The sequence below is a fragment of the Penaeus chinensis genome, chromosome 16 (assembly GCF_019202785.1).
Source record: "Penaeus chinensis breed Huanghai No. 1 chromosome 16, ASM1920278v2, whole genome shotgun sequence".
Classification (NCBI taxonomy): domain Eukaryota; kingdom Metazoa; phylum Arthropoda; class Malacostraca; order Decapoda; family Penaeidae; genus Penaeus; species Penaeus chinensis.
The window spans coordinates 35,094,588-35,114,842 of record NC_061834.1 but is presented as its reverse complement, the minus strand read 5'-3'; the positions used below and the strand labels follow the sequence as shown (position 1 = coordinate 35,114,842).

General features: G+C 23.0%; 1 protein-coding gene across 13 annotated transcripts in view; it reads left to right on the top strand.

Moving 5' to 3' along the window:
* Positions 1–348: 348 nt before the first annotated feature.
* The window catches only part of LOC125033614 (zinc finger protein 2-like), a 21,032-nt gene continuing 1,125 nt past the window's right edge, over positions 349–20,255 (top strand). Inside the window, exons 1-3 of one of the 13 annotated variants that reach the window (XR_007115608.1) lie at positions 623–1,524; positions 4,766–5,272; positions 5,919–6,214. Coding sequence is in view for 3 of the 13 variants with exons in the window: in XM_047625274.1 (XP_047481230.1) it covers positions 17,994–19,646 (1,653 nt within the window). In the remaining 10 variants the exon portion in view is untranslated. The other 12 variants (XR_007115610.1, XR_007115609.1, XR_007115613.1 and 9 more) reach the window with 12 other exon arrangements.

Here is a 20,255-nt window from a genome sequence, read left to right as displayed (position 1 = left end):
GTGGGAAATGCCAGAAAACGCTTCTTTGTTCAACTTGATAGGACTACATGGGGTACAAGAGCAGAATGGAGGAGAGGGCGAAAGACTAGAGAAACAAATACTTACAACAAGGAATATTCACCGACATTTGATGGCCAAAGATAAGAGCCCTTACAAGTTACTTCGTCATTTTGATATCACATGCGATCCTAGAAATTTGACCCTGAGTTATTACTTTACTCAATTTTGGCAACTTTTCTGCCATGCAAAATATCAACAGGTTTCATTCTGTGAAGTGCCAGTGATGTACAGTAAACATAATCAAATAACTAAAATCTCCTTTTGAAGATTAGTATTACTTGTCATTGCAAGTGCCGGCGATTTCGCACAGGTAATGAATTTGCAAACAAGCAACCTACTAATCCAGTGTCAATATTTACTTTGATTCACACTTAGAACTCCAAGCGGTCTCTAAAGATATAAATAATATTCGAGGCATGATTAGTATCAGTAATACCACGTTTCCAAAGGAATTCAATTGATGTGGTCTTTGAGCGCATGTTAGGTCGCTTTACCCAGCAAACGTTTGTCTATCAGTTACTAGTAATAATTCGAGTGCAAACGTGACAATGTTTCACCTAGTTCCAGGGTTCATTTATTTTTTTATTTTATCTCGGTTACTGCGTGGCGGATGTGCATGTGTATGCGTGATCATCTTCTTGTAAGCGGCTAGAAATACCTAGAATGGAGTTAGTCACATTATGTCCCTGTAATGAGTTGGTAATATAATGACGAATTTATTAGGAAGAGTTACCTTACGAGTTGCATATTTATGAATGAAAATCTAAGTTACTGTTTGCGAATGTAATGTTGTATTTTTTTGCCAGTGATAACCAAATTTATCGCCCTACACCTAATACAACGACTTTGATGAGAGACTTCCGGTAAAGCTGTAAATACATGCCCCCTCTCCGCAAAAACTATTAAGAGTTATAAAGCAAATGAGAGTTGCAACGCTGCACCACCTCAGCGGGGTGAAGGGATATCAATTATAACATTTCCAGTGTCAATTTAGCCCCGTTCCCCCAATCCTAATCTGCCCCTTATTAAGGCAGGGCGTGGAGGCCTACAAGGAGAGGACAGCATAGAGTGGGATTGTAAAGGAAAGCCAAGGATGTGGCCCAGTTATCGTTGATCTAGCGTCCCCCAGTCATCCCGCCGGAGTATTGGAACCTTCACGTTGCCAGCTCTTTCAAGATGGCGGCGGCTTCCAAGGCTTCTTTGTTCGGTACATTATTTCTGCTCTTTTCTCGGCTTTGAACGGACGATCGCTTCATCTAGCCATTTTTCCGAACTTGAAAAAATATATCAGTATTTATGGGCCATCCCCCTGCGCCCTGTACCTCACCAGGAGATTTTTTTTATTTTTTATAACATAATGGTGGCAACTGTCTTGTAAACAGCGAAGGCTTCCGACTACTCCTATCGGGCGGTGTGACAAAAGCTGAATATTTCGCTAATCCTGCCTGGATCATTGCGTGGCTGGTGAGTAAAACACTTCGCAACAATTAAGTAATACACACGGAACACATTGGCCGTGCTATTTAGCCAAGAGAAGTAGCGAGTGAGTGTAAAATGTAAAAAGTGTGGTGGCGGCCCTCGGTCACCCAGGCGAGACAGAGACGCCACACCTCGCCAGACAGCTTTGTCCTCGTCCCTTTTTCCTAGTCTACTCTTGTTCCTCCTCTCGTTCGCTCTCTCTGTCTCCTCTGTTGGCATTCCACTCCCCCGTTTGCTTTCGACAAATATGTATTTTTTAGAGTGAGCGTGGTGCGTGAGGAGAACTTTTATTTTGATGTTAAATGCACTTGATACTTTGACGTTGAGGCTTCATGGTGGAGGAATGAGTGGGGAGGACCTCAAGGAAGCCAAGGGTTATGTTTTCTAGTATTTAGCCTTTATTCCTCTGTCCTTCGGGGTTCTGACTCATTTTTTAACGGAAAGATCTTCGTATCTGAGTAAACGAGATTCAGAATTGGTGCTTATTGCCAGAAATAAAGTGAATTAATTGAATGACATGACACCTGACGTGGGTCTCTCCATAAACTGTTGTGGAAAAAGAAAGTTAACTGGAATGTTTACTTCTTGTGTAAGGATGCCTCTTTTGAATTACTTGTATGGGTTTACATATTCATAGACAGGCGAATGGGCTTGAACTGGGATCTTGTGTCAAAAGATATTATAATATTATTGAGCATGTAATCATCGAATATTCTTAAGCAGTACATGAATATAAATTTAACATTTCTGTCTGTGTGTGGCAGTAAATTGATATCATAAAGAATAGTGTATAATGTAAGGTATTCGTATCATTACATATTAGTATAGCAATAGTTATTTTTTACCCTAAGGAGAAAGGATTCTTTATGAGTGAGAAACTGCTTAGTTGCTTCTTATCAGACATAATGAAATGAATACTGATGATGTAAAATGTGAATACATTTTACTGATGCACATTAAATACCATAATGATATTAAAGGTAAAGGTGTCTCAACCATTTGCACAAAGCTAAAGGAAAATAAACCTCTTAATTATGATTGGTAGTATGTCATATTTTGGGAACCACTTCAAACTATAGCCTCTGCTATTTTTGTGGAGGTATTTTACCCATAAAGCAGAACATGGTGACCAAGGTCTTGCTTCACAGTCAATTTTAAAAATTTTGAAACTTGCTGACATTCAGGCAAGTTAGAGTTCCGTACTTGATGATAAGTTACCAGGGAGAGCAAGCTTGTCTTGCCATGTATACATGGAGGTTTGTTGAAGCATGAGGCCATAGTATTGCATTGTGCCTAGACCTATGGACCATGATCAGTAAAAAGGATCTGTGCTGTTGAAAGAAACTTCTTAAGTGTCAATTACCAAAATACCTACAGTGACTTTCAAATAAGCCTCTCCCCCATCATTACATTTATCAAAACTATGTGAAAACCACAAACCAAACTCAGCAGCTTCAGTAATTTATGGAAACGTTTCACTTGTGACACCTAGCCACAATATTTCAGGAAGTGAGTCACAGAGGTTGATCAGTAAGATTTTCCACTTGTGGGAAGCTAAATTCTTTCAAGAAAAAATACAATATTGGAAAATTTAGATTATGGTTTTGTTTACAATTTAGTATAATCTTGGTTTTCTTTGTGGGATTCATTGTGTCTGATATTTTGCAGTTTGTGCACTAGACATTGAGCAGACTGATCCCTTATTGAAGGATCAAAGAAGATCTTGCTTGTCTTGAATACTTAATTAATTACTTAATTAATTAAATTTTCTCTACACTGACAATGTACTGCAATATTTGTCTGTCTCTTCTCCCATTTTTATTCTACTCATACCACATAATGCCCTTGGTATCTGCCCTACAGACTTCATAGGCTAAGATTGTTGTAAAGAGATGAGAGAGAGAGAAACTTGTGAATCGTTTTTGTAGAATGCCTTCTACCCATGTTAACTAATCCCATCATAATGTAGAAGCTGCGTGTGAACTCAGTGTTAATCTTGAAAGATTTTTTTGTAGATGTGAAATACAATCTCCTCAATTCATCAGGATTCAAGTTAAGAGGGAAAAGATGAACTGAATATTGATTTTCTCACCAAAAAAGAAAATGGTTAATAGAAGTGCACTGCAAAACAATTTTATTTCCAGAAATAGATTTGTATGTTAGCAGCTTTGCTTAAAAAAATGGGAGGTGAATATAACTGTCTTGTGAATATGTGAGGAAGAGAGAGGGAGTGTGAATGAGTGAATGAGATGTATTTGCCATGATTTTGATCAGTTTAATTCAAAAACCCTTTGCTCTCAGCCTTGGACCTTTTCATTCAAGTTAGGTAACCCTTATTTATCTTTGCAAGAATCCCCTTTTATACTTTGCAGTTGGCTCAAAGATAACATATGATCTGTCAGGCCTTTCAGTTATATCACTATAAATAATGAGTAAATAGAATGTTATTATTATTTTTTTTTCTCTAGAGTAATATTTCAAATACTTATAGACATCCTTACAAAATATCTTCAATTTGAATTCCCTTTTAACATGAATAATTGCCATATATATAATGTTTTTTCAGAAAGAAAAGAGCTTATAGATTTAGCTTAGTGAAAGTATTTAGGTTTGCTTATCAGTAAATATGTGTGTGTTTTACATGATGTGATGGACTGTACTTTCTAATTACAAGTACCACATAATAACCCCCCCCCCCCCCTCTCTCTCTTTCTTTCTTTCTTTCTCTCTGTCTCTTTCTCTCCCTTTGTCTCTTTCTTTCTCTTTCTTTCTCTCTCTCTTTCTCTTTCTCTTTTTTTCTTTTTCTTTTTCTCTTCTATCTTTATCTATCTCCCCCTTCTCACCTCCCCCTCCCTCTCCCCTCTATATATCTCTCCTTTATACTTTCTTGGTACAACAGAGGCAGAACTGAAAATAAGATTAACAAAGTTCATATTGCATTTTAATAGGTTTATATTAAAACCAGCAATTTTGACAGTTTTTAATTCAAAGAACTTTAAAGGTTATAGATGAACTGGTGTATTTTTTTTTTTTTTTTTTTTTTCCCCCATCCCCCACCCACTTTCCCCTCTCTCTTTTTCTGCCTTATTGTTTGTAGAAAAAAAGGACAGATCTAGAAAGGTGCACTGCCCAGGAATGGATATTTCATGGAAGTCAGTATATATAAATTAATTTGCAATAGGAACTGATAAACTATACCAAGTGAGTGTTGGACCTTACATTTCAGGCTCAATATCAAGTGTTGTGACAATCTGTCGAGTGTTCTGTACTATAGAAGATGACTTGCTATTAAGAATGTTCTTGCCTACTATTAATATATTTATTGAGTGGAATTATACACATTATGGAACATGTGTTGTTTAGTGATACTGTATATAACATGAACTGCACTTACCGAGAAAGGAATTTTAGTTATTAAAAAGCGTAAGAAAATGCATATGTAATAAAAGCCAAGTGATTACATAGAATATGGAAAACAAAAAAACATCGATAATTGGCATCATAATTTGTTTAATGCTGATTTAGATGCATTGAATCTAAGTGAGATGGCGATAAAACCCCCTACAAATAACGTGCCCTGAAAATAAAGCACGAGGACCAAACGCTTAGATAGGATCGACAGAATATCTCAGAGCGTCCTATTTTCAGCAACCCAGGTCCCCGCCTTTGAAGTCATTTCTTATTATCACTGCGAATAAGGAAGATGTACCCCGTTAGCAGAGGGAAACTTGAGGTATGTATCCTTTTATAGTTTTGATATCGCTCTTTCAAGTAAGGGGTATCTGGGTTGTTTGAAAAGTCAGGATGCGAACTTTTTCAAGTCTACAAAAGATTCCAAACCGCTCTGAAGCTCCTATTATCAATAGCAAAAATTAGCTCGTCAGTAGAGCATTGTCTTGAGTAATAGTGCTAAGTTTGATATATAACAGACACAAGCTCTGCTCATTTAATTTTGCAGATGAAGTGAGAGGAGCAGGGGCCCTAGAGTGGAGTGTCACCATGTGTCAGCATTTAATCCTGAATAAGCAAATTGGAAGCCAGCATCAGAAACAACCTGATATCCCATACTTGTGAAGCAAAAACTCAAATAAAATGTATATGAAATAACCTTTGTCTTCTATATCCCTTACCAGTAATTCCATGTGTTGAGCCTGTTTTGAATAAGGTTTTATTTTATTTATTTATTTTATTTATTTTTATTGATTTTATTTAGTTTTTACTTTTAAATTTTTTTGCATGATCTGTGGCCTTTTTTTTTTATCATTGTCTTTAGCTTTTTCTCCTTTTTTTCCATATCTGTGGCAGTGTGCTTGAGATTAGGATTACAGTGTGAAGTATTTTCTTGTACCCGAATTGATGTCCTTTTTTTCTTTTTACAGATATGTAGCCAACAAGGAAAGACCTGCTGGGAAGAATTTTATCTTGTAACAATACTGGCCATTGGCAAGATTCAAGATGGAGCAAAGTCAGAATACATCGGGTATGATGTGGTACAACTGCAATACAGTTGATGGCTTTATTACCTCAAATGCACCAGTTCAAGTTGAAATAGGCACTGTTGATATTGCAAGACAAATCAATCAGCAAGTGCAGTTGCAGTATGGGAGTCTTCAAGCAGTTCCTGCCCAGCCTCAACATCAGATCATTGTGGCCCATCATCCACAGCACCATCCTCCACCTCCAACACCTGAACCTCATATATATATATATATATATATATATATATATATATATATATATATATATATATATATATATATATATATATATATATATATATATATATATATATATATATATATATATATATATATATATATATATATATATATATATATATATATATATATATATATATATATATATATATATATATATATATATATATATATATATATATATATATATATATATATATATATATATATATATATATATATATATATATATATATATATATATATATATATATATATATATATATATATATATATATATATATATATATATATATATATATATATATATATATATATATATATATATATATATATATATATATATATATATATATATATATATATATATATATATATATATATATATATATATATATATATATATATATATATATATATATATATATATATATATATATATATATATATATATATATATATATATATATATATATATATATATATATATATATATATATATATATATATATATATATATATATATATATATATATATATATATATATATATATATATATATATATATATATATATATATATATATATATATATATATATATATATATATATATATATATATATATATATATATATATATATATATATATATATATATATATATATATATATATATATATATATATATATATATATATATATATATATATATATATATATATATATATATATATATATATATATATATATATATATATATATATATATATATATATATATATATATATATATATATATATATATATATATATATATATATATATATATATATATATATATATATATATATATATATATATATATATATATATATATATATATATATATATATATATATATATATATATATATATATATATATATATATATATATATATATATATATATATATATATATATATATATATATATATATATATATATATATATATATATATATATATATATATATATATATATATATATATATATATATATATATATATATATATATATATATATATATATATATATATATATATATATATATATATATATATATATATATATATATATATATATATATATATATATATATATATATATATATATATATATATATATATATATATATATATATATATATATATATATATATATATATATATATATATATATATATATATATATATATATATATATATATATATATATATATATATATATATATATATATATATATATATATATATATATATATATATATATATATATATATATATATATATATATATATATATATATATATATATATATATATATATATATATATATATATATATATATATATATATATATATATATATATATATATATATATATATATATATATATATATATATATATATATATATATATATATATATATATATATATATATATATATATATATATATATATATATATATATATATATATATATATATATATATATATATATATATATATATATATATATATATATATATATATATATATATATATATATATATATATATATATATATATATATATATATATATATATATATATATATATATATATATATATATATATATATATATATATATATATATATATATATATATATATATATATATATATATATATATATATATATATATATATATATATATATATATATATATATATATATATATATATATATATATATATATATATATATATATATATATATATATATATATATATATATATATATATATATATATATATATATATATATATATATATATATATATATATATATATATATATATATATATATATATATATATATATATATATATATATATATATATATATATATATATATATATATATATATATATATATATATATATATATATATATATATATATATATATATATATATATATATATATATATATATATATATATATATATATATATATATATATATATATATATATATATATATATATATATATATATATATATATATATATATATATATATATATATATATATATATATATATATATATATATATATATATATATATATATATATATATATATATATATATATATATATATATATATATATATATATATATATATATATATATATATATATATATATATATATATATATATATATATATATATATATATATATATATATATATATATATATATATATATATATATATATATATATATATATATATATATATATATATATATATATATATATATATATATATATATATATATATATATATATATATATATATATATATATATATATATATATATATATATATATATATATATATATATATATATATATATATATATATATATATATATATATATATATATATATATATATATATATATATATATATATATATATATATATATATATATATATATATATATATATATATATATATATATATATATATATATATATATATATATATATATATATATATATATATATATATATATATATATATATATATATATATATATATATATATATATATATATATATATATATATATATATATATATATATATATATATATATATATATATATATATATATATATATATATATATATATATATATATATATATATATATATATATATATATATATATATATATATATATATATATATATATATATATATATATATATATATATATATATATATATATATATATATATATATATATATATATATATATATATATATATATATATATATATATATATATATATATATATATATATATATATATATATATATATATATATATATATATATATATATATATATATATATATATATATATATATATATATATATATATATATATATATATATATATATATATATATATATATATATATATATATATATATATATATATATATATATATATATATATATATATATATATATATATATATATATATATATATATATATATATATATATATATATATATATATATATATATATATATATATATATATATATATATATATATATATATATATATATATATATATATATATATATATATATATATATATATATATATATATATATATATATATATATATATATATATATATATATATATATATATATATATATATATATATATATATATATATATATATATATATATATATATATATATATATATATATATATATATATATATATATATATATATATATATATATATATATATATATATATATATATATATATATATATATATATATATATATATATATATATATATATATATATATATATATATATATATATATATATATATATATATATATATATATATATATATATATATATATATATATATATATATATATATATATATATATATATATATATATATATATATATATATATATATATATATATATATATATATATATATATATATATATATATATATATATATATATATATATATATATATATATATATATATATATATATATATATATATATATATATATATATATATATATATATATATATATATATATATATATATATATATATATATATATATATATATATATATATATATATATATATATATATATATATATATATATATATATATATATATATATATATATATATATATATATATATATATATATATATATATATATATATATATATATATATATATATATATATATATATATATATATATATATATATATATATATATATATATATATATATATATATATATATATATATATATATATATATATATATATATATATATATATATATATATATATATATATATATATATATATATATATATATATATATATATATATATATATATATATATATATATATATATATATATATATATATATATATATATATATATATATATATATATATATATATATATATATATATATATATATATATATATATATATATATATATATATATATATATATATATATATATATATATATATATATATATATATATATATATATATATATATATATATATATATATATATATATATATATATATATATATATATATATATATATATATATATATATATATATATATATATATATATATATATATATATATATATATATATATATATATATATATATATATATATATATATATATATATATATATATATATATATATATATATATATATATATATATATATATATATATATATATATATATATATATATATATATATATATATATATATATATATATATATATATATATATATATATATATATATATATATATATATATATATATATATATATATATATATATATATATATATATATATATATATATATATATATATATATATATATATATATATATATATATATATATATATATATATATATATATATATATATATATATATATATATATATATATATATATATATATATATATATATATATATATATATATATATATATATATATATATATATATATATATATATATATATATATATATATATATATATATATATATATATATATATATATATATATATATATATATATATATATATATATATATATATATATATATATATATATATATATATATATATATATATATATATATATATATATATATATATATATATATATATATATATATATATATATATATATATATATATATATATATATATATATATATATATATATATATATATATATATATATATATATATATATATATATATATATATATATATATATATATATATATATATATATATATATATATATATATATATATATATATATATATATATATATATATATATATATATATATATATATATATATATATATATATATATATATATATATATATATATATATATATATATATATATATATATATATATATATATATATATATATATATATATATATATATATATATATATATATATATATATATATATATATATATATATATATATATATATATATATATATATATATATATATATATATATATATATATATATATATATATATATATATATATATATATATATATATATATATATATATATATATATATATATATATATATATATATATATATATATATATATATATATATATATATATATATATATATATATATATATATATATATATATATATATATATATATATATATATATATATATATATATATATATATATATATATATATATATATATATATATATATATATATATATATATATATATATATATATATATATATATATATATATATATATATATATATATATATATATATATATATATATATATATATATATATATATATATATATATATATATATATATATATATATATATATATATATATATATATATATATATATATATATATATATATATATATATATATATATATATATATATATATATATATATATATATATATATATATATATATATATATATATATATATATATATATATATATATATATATATATATATATATATATATATATATATATATATATATATATATATATATATATATATATATATATATATATATATATATATATATATATATATATATATATATATATATATATATATATATATATATATATATATATATATATATATATATATATATATATATATATATATATATATATATATATATATATATATATATATATATATATATATATATATATATATATATATATATATATATATATATATATATATATATATATATATATATATATATATATATATATATATATATATATATATATATATATATATATATATATATATATATATATATATATATATATATATATATATATATATATATATATATATATATATATATATATATATATATATATATATATATATATATATATATATATATATATATATATATATATATATATATATATATATATATATATATATATATATATATATATATATATATATATATATATATATATATATATATATATATATATATATATATATATATATATATATATATATATATATATATATATATATATATATATATATATATATATATATATATATATATATATATATATATATATATATATATATATATATATATATATATATATATATATATATATATATATATATATATATATATATATATATATATATATATATATATATATATATATATATATATATATATATATATATATATATATATATATATATATATATATATATATATATATATATATATATATATATATATATATATATATATATATATATATATATATATATATATATATATATATATATATATATATATATATATATATATATATATATATATATATATATATATATATATATATATATATATATATATATATATATATATATATATATATATATATATATATATATATATATATATATATATATATATATATATATATATATATATATATATATATATATATATATATATATATATATATATATATATATATATATATATATATATATATATATATATATATATATATATATATATATATATATATATATATATATATATATATATATATATATATATATATATATATATATATATATATATATATATATATATATATATATATATATATATATATATATATATATATATATATATATATATATATATATATATATATATATATATATATATATATATATATATATATATATATATATATATATATATATATATATATATATATATATATATATATATATATATATATATATATATATATATATATATATATATATATATATATATATATATATATATATATATATATATATATATATATATATATATATATATATATATATATATATATATATATATATATATATATATATATATATATATATATATATATATATATATATATATATATATATATATATATATATATATATATATATATATATATATATATATATATATATATATATATATATATATATATATATATATATATATATATATATATATATATATATATATATATATATATATATATATATATATATATATATATATATATATATATATATATATATATATATATATATATATATATATATATATATATATATATATATATATATATATATATATATATATATATATATATATATATATATATATATATATATATATATATATATATATATATATATATATATATATATATATATATATATATATATATATATATATATATATATATATATATATATATATATATATATATATATATATATATATATATATATATATATATATATATATATATATATATATATATATATATATATATATATATATATATATATATATATATATATATATATATATATATATATATATATATATATATATATATATATATATATATATATATATATATATATATATATATATATATATATATATATATATATATATATATATATATATATATATATATATATATATATATATATATATATATATATATATATATATATATATATATATATATATATATATATATATATATATATATATATATATATATATATATATATATATATATATATATATATATATATATATATATATATATATATATATATATATATATATATATATATATATATATATATATATATATATATATATATATATATATATATATATATATATATATATATATATATATATATATATATATATATATATATATATATATATATATATATATATATATATATATATATATATATATATATATATATATATATATATATATATATATATATATATATATATATATATATATATATATATATATATATATATATATATATATATATATATATATATATATATATATATATATATATATATATATATATATATATATATATATATATATATATATATATATCTGTATATCTGTTCTCTCTTGGATCCCCTTGTTTTATTGCTCTTTCTTTCTTGCTTTTTGTATCTCACATTTTCCTCTTCTCCCCCCTCCCCCCTCTCTACTTTATTCAAGTGTTAAAGAGTGCTAATGGCAGTCAGGCAGAATTAATTTTCAAGTTTATATGTAGGTATTTACATTAGCAAGCAAGCTCAGTTGCGATTTTTTTCTTTTCTTTTCTTTTTTTATTTTTTTCCTCCTTTTTTCTTTTTCTTTTTCTTTTTCTTCATATATAGGGAGTTTGAAGCATCATTTTTAAGATCTCGGGTTCAATTTAGATAAAAATGGATGGTGTTGACTTCAAAAAGTCATCTTAGGCACTGGTAGAATTGTGGCAATACTGTGAGTCCTAATTTAAGAGTTCAGGAATTATGCAAAAATCAAGCTAAATTGATCTGATAATCGTTATGCAATAATACAGTACATCTCCATGTATTTCTTTTTTCCATCTATCTCCCTCTCTTTTCCTTCTTTCTCTTTTTTTATTCAACCTCTTCCCTTCACCCCTATCACACACTCACCTTCTCACTCTTCTTTCCTTTCTTCCTTCCCCTTGCCTCTCTCCTTCTACCTTCCATCTCTTGCCTCCCCCTCTCTCTTTCTCCCCTCTCCTTACCTCTCTTCCCTATCTTCTCTCTTATTATCCCCCCATCTTCTCTTTCCTTCCTCCTCCTACCCTCCTCCACCCCATCCTCATTCCCTCTTATCTTCTGACTTTCAACCATTTGTCTCCTTCCTCTATTTCTCCCTCTTCTAGCTCACTCCTTCACTCTCCCCTTCCCCTATCCCTCTTTCTCCTTTTCTCCTTCCTTCTCTCCTCTCTGTACCCCTATTCCATCTCTCTCCTCCGTTTTCTCTTCTGTACCCTCCCAATTTTCTCCTATCTCTAGCTAATTTCTGCTCTCTCTCCTTTCCTATCTCTCCTCTCCCCTTTTCTTCATGTCTCCTATCACCTTTCTCCTCTTTTTTATCTTCCTCCTACATCTTCTCTCACCTCTTACTCATATCTCCCATCTCCTCTCTCCCCTCTCCCCTCTCCCCTCTCCCCTCTCCCCTCTTCCTCATATCTCCTATCTCCTTTCTCCTCTCTCCTCTCTCCTCTCTCCTATCACCTATCACCTCTCCCCCTTCCTTCCTCTTATATCCTATCTCCTCTCTCTCCCTTCCTTTTATCTCGTCTCCCCCCCTTCCTCTTATCTCCTCTCTCCCCCTTCCTCTTATCTCCTCTCTCACCCTTCCTCTTATCTCCTCTCTCCCCCTTCCTCTTATCTCCTCTCTCACCCTTCCTCTTATCTCCTCTCTCACCCTTCCTCTTATCTCCTCTCTCACCCTTCCTCTTATCTCCTCTCTCCCCCTTCCTCTTATCTCCTCTCTCTCCCCCTTCCTCTTATCTCCTCTCTCTCCCCCTTCCTCTTATCTCCTCTCTCTCCCCCTTCCTCATATCTTCTCTCTCTCTCCCTTCCTCTTATCTCCTCTCTCTCTCCCTCCCTTTTATCTCCTCTCTCTCCCCCTTCCTCTTATCTCCTCTCTCTCCCCCTTCCTCTTATCTTCTCTCTCCCCCCTTCCTCCTGTCTCCTCATTTCCTCTCCCCCACCTCACTTTCACTCTCTCCCCTTCCTCCTGTTTCCTTGTCTTCCTCTCCCCCTCACTTTCTTTCTTTTTTTCCCCTCCACTCCCTACCCCCCCCCCCCCCTTTCTCATTCCCTCTCACTTGCACTCTCACTTTGTGTGTATGCACATCCATGCACATGCCTGTGTTTCTGCTTCCCTCCACCCTCTACCCTCATCCCTCTGTAAATAACTTACACTAACCTCCCAGTAGACTATTGTTTGATATTTGAAGAAAAAAAATCATATTTATCTTGCATGCAAAAAGGTTCTGTTACAACATTTGTTTATTTATATATTTGTTTGCATTGAAAGCTTAGACTATATTTGGGTAGTTGATTTATTTTCTTTCTGTTATTGTATTTACTGCAAATATTATATTACATGTGGGTATTATTACAGTTGCTCATAAAGAGATGTAAGAATGATTGTAAATGAGATACCCCAAGGAAGGGTTAATTAACTCAAACCATATACTTCCACTAGTAATGATGATATCACCAGATATTAACTTGAGCACTAAAGAATATTAGTGAAGGGGTAGGCTGAATTTGTTTTCTTAATATATATGTACTAAGAGGGTTTCTGTCATTCATTTTTCCTTTTTTCCGCCATTCTCTCCTTCATTTCTCAGTTTTATCAAGTCGCCCCTTTGCCTGCGCTTTTACCACCTTACTTTTCTTTCCCTTCTATTTTCTCTGGTCTGGCTTGAATCCCCTTGCTATAATTTCCTTTTGGATGTTTGCTAGTGCAATAGGAAAATTCTGATCCCCATGTGAATAAACTTGCCCCAAATATAACATGGTTGAATGATGATGAATAAATAGTGAAGATAATGCTGATTATGATAACAGCAATAATAATAATAATAATAGTATTGAAGATGATGATATATTAATAATATAACAATAGTAATATGATAGTAATACATCTTGAAAAAGTCTGAATATTCATTAACAAAAATACTTCAGATAACTATCTATATGAATTAAGAGCTGACCAATGCATTTCATATTCTTTCTATATATTTGTATTTATGTATAATTCAGTGTTTATTTTTTATATAATAAATTATATATTAGCCTCAGGATGTATCATTATAGCAGGTAAGTGAATAATTTGAGATTTCCCATAATAAAATGTTTCAAGGTAATACTGAATGCCTGCTCTTTAAAATCAGTTGATACCCCCACTGACTGGTACAGGTTCAATGATACAAGAAGATCCTGAGGTAATCATTAATTTTGATGAAAACCATGCTGAAACCACTGACAGAAAGGAATTGTGATGAGAGAAAATCACCAAATATGAAATAAAAAGAATTGCTAAACCCCAAGACTGGTGATACTAAATAAAGGTTTAAATGTGGGAGTGGGAATTGTTAAAATTTACTATTTAAACCTTTCTGATTACCTGTAGACATTGTCACTATATATTTCCATAAACTCCTTATCAGGAGTAGGTGAACATCTGTGCATTACCCTAAACTGATGAACTATGTAGTCTAAGCTTCCAGTGGTGGTTGTAGTTTGAACCACACCAACATAATATGTAACTAACTTTGATTTTGATAGTAGCACCAGAAAGTTTGAGTAGAATGATTTTGATATCAGAAACAAAGTTTAGACATTTATCATATGAAAAGAACTGCATATGGTTTATTTTGCAGTAGGCTGGATATGTATATTTTACAAACCTCATAAAATATTTGGAATGATTTCACTTCATACTTTAAGTTCACGTCCCTTATGCATTTTATCTTTCTTTAATTTCAGACCAAACAGGATGAAGGGCTAAAGCCAGTGAGTGCCAGAGCTGAACTGCAGCTGAAGCCAGTTCCACTCCCACAAGCTAGGGCTGCAGGACAGCAAGATGGAACACATTGTAACTTCAGGTGTCACCGGCGTGTCGGGCGTGACCCAGGTGACCGGCGTGGGTTCCATGGCAGGGGTCACAGGTGGTGTGGTTCAGGGTGTGCAGACCCTCAGTCCTGTAGGCAGTGTTGCAAGTGTTGGCTCAGTGGCTGGTGTGGCAGGGGTTACTGGAGTGTGGTATAATTACAGTCCAGATGCTGTTGGACAGATTATAACTACCAGTCCAGCTGTGCAAGTAGAGCTAGGGAGTCCAGATATTGCACGGCAATTTAACCAACAAGTACAGGCTCAGTATGGTAATTTGCAGGTTCAGGTGCAAGCTGTAGCTGCCCAACCTCAAGTTGTCAAACCTCAGCCTGCTGTAACTCCTGATCCTCTCATGGTAAAACAGTCCAAGCCTCGGGTGCGTCAAAGTGGTGGTGAACGGGTCCCATGCCCCGAGTGTGGAAAAACCGTATCCTGCAATGCTACCTTGAGGGATCACATGCGAACACATACAGGGGAACGGCCTTTTGTGTGTGGTGAATGTGGTCTGGCTTTTGCACAGCGATCCAACCTTCGTATGCACAAGAGGCTTCATACTGGTGAAAGACCTTACATGTGTGGTATTTGTGGAAAAACTTTTGCACGTTCCTCTCATTTGCCAGCTCACATGCGAACCCACACTGGCGAAAAACCATATGTCTGTCAAGAATGTAACCATGCCTTTATCACGGCCCAGCAGCTAAAGAATCATTTCCGAGTGCATACTGGAGAAAAGCCCTGGAAATGTGATTTATGTGAAGCTGCTTTTACCCATTCATCATCATTATCAACGCACAAGAAAAAACACACTGGACAAAAGCCATTCCAGTGTGAGAAATGTAATAAGGCATTCTTCTTTAGTTCAGCATTAGATAAGCATTTGAAAGTGCATTCCAAGGCACGTCCCTTCAAATGTGATACTTGTGAGAAGGCATTTAAATACAAAGAAAGTTTAACAGTTCACAAAGAAAAATATTGTGGAAAGGAAGTTTCAAAGAAGCCAAGAGCTCCTCGTCGTCCTGATGCCAAAAAACCAGGCCCCAAACCAGGAAGCGGTAGAAAGTACGTGCAGAAAAGGAAGGGCAGGCCACGTGGCAGGCCTCGCAAGAGAGGCCGCTGGGGAAAAAGAGGAAGACCAAGGAAGTATATCAAGGAAGAAGATGAGGAAGAGGATGATGATTATGATGCCGAATTGGAAGCAGAGGAAGTAGCAAATGACACTATTATTGAGGAAGATTTAGATGAAACTAATGAGGAAGAACTAATCCCAGAAGCCACAATAGATCCTCTGAAAATAGAAAAAATTGTTGCTGAAGATGCAGAATTGCATCATGAACACATGGAACATCAAGATGAGCTTCATCACCATCAGTTACAGCACGAGCACCTCCATCATGCAACACATGAGATCCACATTGAAGATGCAACAGCACTCACTATTGTTTCTCCTGAAGAAGCAGAGCAGGCAGCCGTGGTAGAAGCTGCTGCTGCAGGTGGGGTGCAACTAGTTACATTGCACTCCGAGGTCCCACTTCAGATTGTATCACATGACCCACAAGCGCAAGTTACCCACCAGTTGATCACAAGAGATGGTGTACAGATGTGGTACCCCCGGCAATATCAGTGAGTTAGATCACAGGAAAAGGTTGTGCATCTTCTCCACATTCAAAACATGAAAGAAATTCCTCAGATTTAAATTGATTTCAGAAGTCTTCTGTGTGATTCCAAACAGTGGAGAATAAAAGGCTGGGAAATTCCAATTCAGTTTAAACTCTCCTGTGATGAAAATATAATGCTCCAGAAGTTTTTAAAAGTCCCTGAACTGACAATGTCAGTTACCTTTTCAAGTCTTCTGTAATAACATTCTAGTTAGAGGTTATTATTTCGCAACAATGTGGATTTCATTATTGTGAATTTGCATTGTGACTATTTTCTGTATTTACTTGTAAGTTTGCATGTACCGATCTTAAGTTTAATTGAGATTTCCTTTGTTTTCAGCTTTGGTGCTCAGAACCTTTTATATAGCTGAATATTTTATTTTAAACTTTTTCAGTATTGAGTTTTTAACATTCAAGTGTATATTGAGATGTATCATGTTAGGATCACTGTTTAGTGTAGTGAAGAATTCCTTATCCAGATGGGCCTGGTCAGGATAATTCCAAGGTAAGAAAGCTCTTATGGTGAATGCAGTGAGCTATGAAATTTTTAGTTTGTGATGATACTTGTATTGCAAGCT